This window comes from Nanorana parkeri, unplaced genomic scaffold (genome assembly GCF_000935625.1).
Source record: "Nanorana parkeri isolate BGI_ZX_2015 unplaced genomic scaffold, ASM93562v1 scaffold5140, whole genome shotgun sequence".
NCBI lineage: Eukaryota > Metazoa > Chordata > Amphibia > Anura > Dicroglossidae > Nanorana > Nanorana parkeri.
In genome coordinates, this window is record NW_017311400.1 from 1 (window position 1) to 4764 (window position 4764).

General features: G+C 45.9%; 1 protein-coding gene across 1 annotated transcript; it reads left to right on the plus strand.

The window, feature by feature from the left end:
- Window positions 1–2278: 2278 nt before the first annotated feature.
- LOC108804096 (nicotinamide N-methyltransferase-like) lies at window positions 2279–3780 on the plus strand (the record flags this gene model as incomplete). The annotated part of the gene is made up of 2 exons (XM_018575858.1): window positions 2279–2487; window positions 3357–3780. Coding segments are annotated over 2 exons (633 nt in total), but the record flags the coding sequence as incomplete, so codon positions are not given.
- Window positions 3781–4764: the final 984 nt, after the last annotated feature.

The window sequence follows — 4764 nt, forward strand, 5'->3', positions numbered from 1 at the left end:
GACAGATAGAGCTTTCTTTGGGTGGTATTTAAACACCACTGCGGGTTTTTTTATTTTTTACTATAATTAGGAAAAATTACAGATTTTTTTTTTATTTTTTTACATTATGTTAGGAAACACTTATTATTACCCAGTTTTTTGGTAAAATATAAAAGATCGGGTCACGTCGGGTAAATAGACACCAAACATGTCAAGCTTTAATATTGTGCGCACCCACGAAATTGCAGAAAACTACCATACCCCAAATTGGCCATAGGCGACGCTTTATAAATCAGTTTAGTGTTATCAGTGATTGATGGCCCTAGACTTATTGCTCTCACTCCGACGTTCGCGGCGATATGTAACATGTGCGGCGTTATGGGTGCAATCGTCTGTTTTGAACGTATGTGCCCCCGACGCATGTTTGCATGTGTGTATGTATGGGTGGGGACTTTAAACATTTTTTAGTTTTTTTTATTCTTTTTTATGTGTAACTTTTTTTTTACTTTTTTTACTTTTTTTGGGGGGGGGGAGGGGGGGAACTTACATTTTTTTTTACTTTTTTTTTTCTTCACTAAACTTTATTGCTATCACATACGGGGGCTAATAAAACCCTATGTGATAGCAAAATATGTGACAGGTCCTCTTTATGGAGACATCAGGGGTCTCCAAGACCCCTAATGTCACCTAGGACCCCCCAAAAGAAGCTGATGAAGCCGAGATCTGCTCCATCAGCTTCTTAGCAGCTTCTGAAGCTGGAGAGTGACACAAGAATGCGGAAGTGATGTATTATACAACACTTCCACATTCTTGCAGAGGAGAGGGGACATCTCCCGCTTGCACGTGCCGAGCGGCCGGCCGTTTTTTTAACCGCCCTGAGGCGGTTAAGGAGATTAAGGGGGGATATGATTTTCATGTACAAGATATTCAATGGTGACAGCAACATTGGCAACAAACTGTTTGAGATTAACTCAATTACAAAGACCAGAGGCCACCACCTAAAGTTGGTGGAGAAAAAATTCCAGCACAAGGGGCGAAGAGGGTTCTTTACAGTAAGAGCGGTTAAGGTCTGGAACTCGCTGCCATCGGCCGTCATCTCAGCCAAGAGTGTAGATTTGTTCAAGAAACTTTTGGACAATTTCTTAAGGGACCGTAATATCCAGGGATACCAGTACCCCTAAGCATGAGATGATGCGTGGACCTATATGGGTTGGACTTGATGGACGTATGTCTTTATTCAACCCCAAATACTATGTAACTATGCAACTATGTAACATTCGGCTAAATCCTTCGGCTCTTTAGTGAATAAAGCCATCGATCACCAGGACAGCACTCACATGTTAATAAACACAGCCATGTAACACAGAATAGTTTTAAGTAGGGCTGCAGAAATTAACAATTAATTCCTCGATTAACCTCTTGCCGTCCGCCCGTAGTAAAAAAACGGACGGACGGCACTGCAGCATCTGCGGGAGTTAAAATTTTTGATCGATTAAAATGCTGTCGATCACTAATGAAAACACTCACCTCTCCGCCTTCTTCCGTGAGTCCCGTCGCTGATCCGGTGACGTCATGGACATCAACGTCACCGGACTCCTCCCCCCTTCCCCAAGTGGCTCCTTTGGCTAACGAAGGGAAGGGGGAGGAGTCCGGTGACATCGATGTCCGTGACGGCTAACGAAGGGTAGGGGAGGAGTCCGGTGACGTCGATGTTCGTGACCCCTCCCCCCCCTTCCCTTCGTTAGCCGATGGAGCCACTTGGGCCGTTGAGTTTGCCCAAGAAACTTTCTGCACGAGTGCCAGCCAAGGCATTGGCCTATACACATACAGTACAGTTCTTAAGTAATAAAATGAACTAGGATCACACTAATCCAGCACGTTATTATTCTGAGTTGCCCCACTCAAGCGGCGGCCATATTGAGTGGGGCACGTGAGAATAATACGTGCTGGATTAGTGTGATCCTAGTTCATTTTATTACTTCATTGCTGTTCTGTATGTGTATAGGCCAATGCAGTTGGATCTGTATGTGCGTTATAATTAATTTAAATTAATCGATTAAAAAACATTTCAAACACGAAAATTTTAATCAGTACCAGTCCCAGTTTTAAATCTGAACTGACCCTCATGACTGGTAAGTGCAGATACTTTGTGGTGTATACATTACGTCAGTAGGGTATGCCATCATTGTTTTACATAACATGAAACAATATCATTAAAAAACATCCTTTAGATGAATGAATTCTGCCTCCCGCACCGGATTATAATGAACATAACACCCGATTCTCTAATATCTCTGCAGGTCAAATTGCTGGTACATTTTTGATTGACATCAGCATTGGTTCCCTAATCCACCATCTCTATTCCGCCTGCAATGTCTTCAAAAATATGGCTGTCTTAAAAGTCAGGGACACATGTATCATGGAACTGAGCAGATGGCTACGTGACCTCACTGGAGCTTATGACTGGGGACACACATCAGTCGCCGTGGCTGAGCTGGAAGGAACGAAGTGAGTTGTCTCTTGATGGCTGCACACTTTTTGGCTTTACTCTTCAGCTCTGGCCTTATTATGCTTTCAAAATGTAGGTTGAAGAGTAATGTGTCCTTAAAAGCAATGTCAGGAGGCTTTAAATATTTTAATAGTTAGAGCTCGCGGTATACTGAGACCGCCGCAGCCGGGACGGATCCCGACACTACTGTCGAAATCCACTCAGCTGCGTGATTGACAGCTGGCTCTGCCTATCTAGAGGCAGAGCCAGCTGTACCCGCCCCCTCCCCCATCCGTTCCGCCAGTCAGCGCTGGAGGATCGGACAGGGGAGGGGGAATGCCTGCAGGGAGCCCTGAGTGACAGTCACGGCTCTCTGTAGGGACAGGATCGAGAAGTGAGCGAGCGACGGTATGTGTTTGCTCACTTTCCGATCTATTGAGCCGACGTGTGACAGTTTCATTGTCACACGTCGGCTCGAACTATTAGGTTGAGTTAAAATGACTCCCCTCATAATTCTCCTTTAGTATATCATTTTTTAACATTTAATTTAGGTAACTATGAAATATCGCATACGGATACATGATATTTGCATTGCTAGCCAGCAGATGGAGCTCTCAGCTCATTTCCACATTTTCTATATCTGCTTTGTTGGGGGAAAAAAAAGAAGCTTGCTGACTACAGAGCTCAATAGCTCAAGCAGTCATTTCCATTCAGGACTGATTAAGTCAGAGCAGCGACATCTTGCAATTCACTTCTAGTTTTTCTGTCTGTAAGGTGGAATATAACCTGTAGACATTGTAGATAAATGTAATGCTAAACCAAAGTATGCCCATCACTTGCAGCTTGCTGGAAGCTCTCCCCGTAATGCCCGTTTATTGTTCTTTTTCAGGGACCAACTTCAGAAGAAAGATATGCAACTAAAGTCGTCCATCAAGCAGATCTTGAAATGTGATTTTGAACAGGAAAACATAACCTCCCCGGTGGCGTTACCGCTCGCTGATTGCATTGTCAGCGCATGGATGCTGGATGTTATCAGTAAAAAAGAAGATGAATACATGAGAAATCTGGAAAAGATGATAAAGCTGCTGAGACCCGGAGGCAAGCTGATACTTATTGGGTCATTAGATCAGACCTACTTTTTTGTTGCGGGGGAACGGTTCCATTGTTTTAAATACGATGAGAACTTTGTGAAGAATGCCCTCGGTAAGCTGGGGTTTGTCATTGATTACTGCGCAGTGCAGAGTAGAAGCAATGTGAGCGATCTCGTAGATTATCGCGCTTTTATCTTCATCGTAGCTTGCAAGGGGGAGTAGGTGATTGCAGCTGAGAGATTTAAAGGAGAACTCCACTAACTTAAAAAAATTAGCCCTGCTGTATGGGTTAAGGCCTTGTTTTGACTAGGGGGGCTCAAATAAAGCAGATATATTCACCTGATCCTCGCAGCCTCTAGTAATAAAAAAATATATCCACGCTCTATATACCTACCCTCAAATGTTGCCCAAAAACCCACAAACCCCAGGAAGGGTTTGGAGGAGAAAGCGTGGCCCATCAGCGATCGTGCAGGAAGAGGAGGCAGACAGGTAAGGAGTGTGACCAGCCCACCTGAGGGTGACCCTGTAGAGCCCACCATAGAGAGTCTATGGTGGGCTCTGCAGGGTCACCCTCAGGTGGGCTGCGTGGGATCTCATGTGGGCTCTGCAAGGGGCATAACTAGAAGTCACGGGTCCCCATACAAACTTTTGCTATGGGGCCCTGTGATTTCTAGTTACGCCCCTGCAAGACACATTCCATAGTAGGAATGGTGGGGAAGAGTGATGAGTGCTGAACCGCCCCAGGACCGAGAATCAGGTGAATAGATCTGCTTTATCTGAAGCCCGCCTAGACAAAACGAGCACTTAACTCTTGCAGTACGCGGGTAGCCCCCATTGCAAGAGAACATTTTGCAATCTGAGTGTGAACTGCAGAAAACAAGTGGAATCAATTAGGCCTCATTCACACGAGAAACGGCCGGCACGTACAGCTCCCGGGAAGGACAGGTGCTGCGTGTGATCAGTATGCAGCCCCTGTCCTTCTCTATGGGAGTACAGAGCTATACCCCTAACCCCCACCCCCCGACGCTCACCCGCCTTGCACGCCCGTGCGGGTGTCCGTACTCGTACGCTGACAGTGGATCCTGTCTGCGTCCGAGCCGGGACACCCGCACCCGTATGGACCTGCACTTGGGGTGAGTGTAGGGCGGTGTATGGCCGCGTACTCCCATAGAGAAGGACAGGGGCTGCGTACTAATCACACGCAGC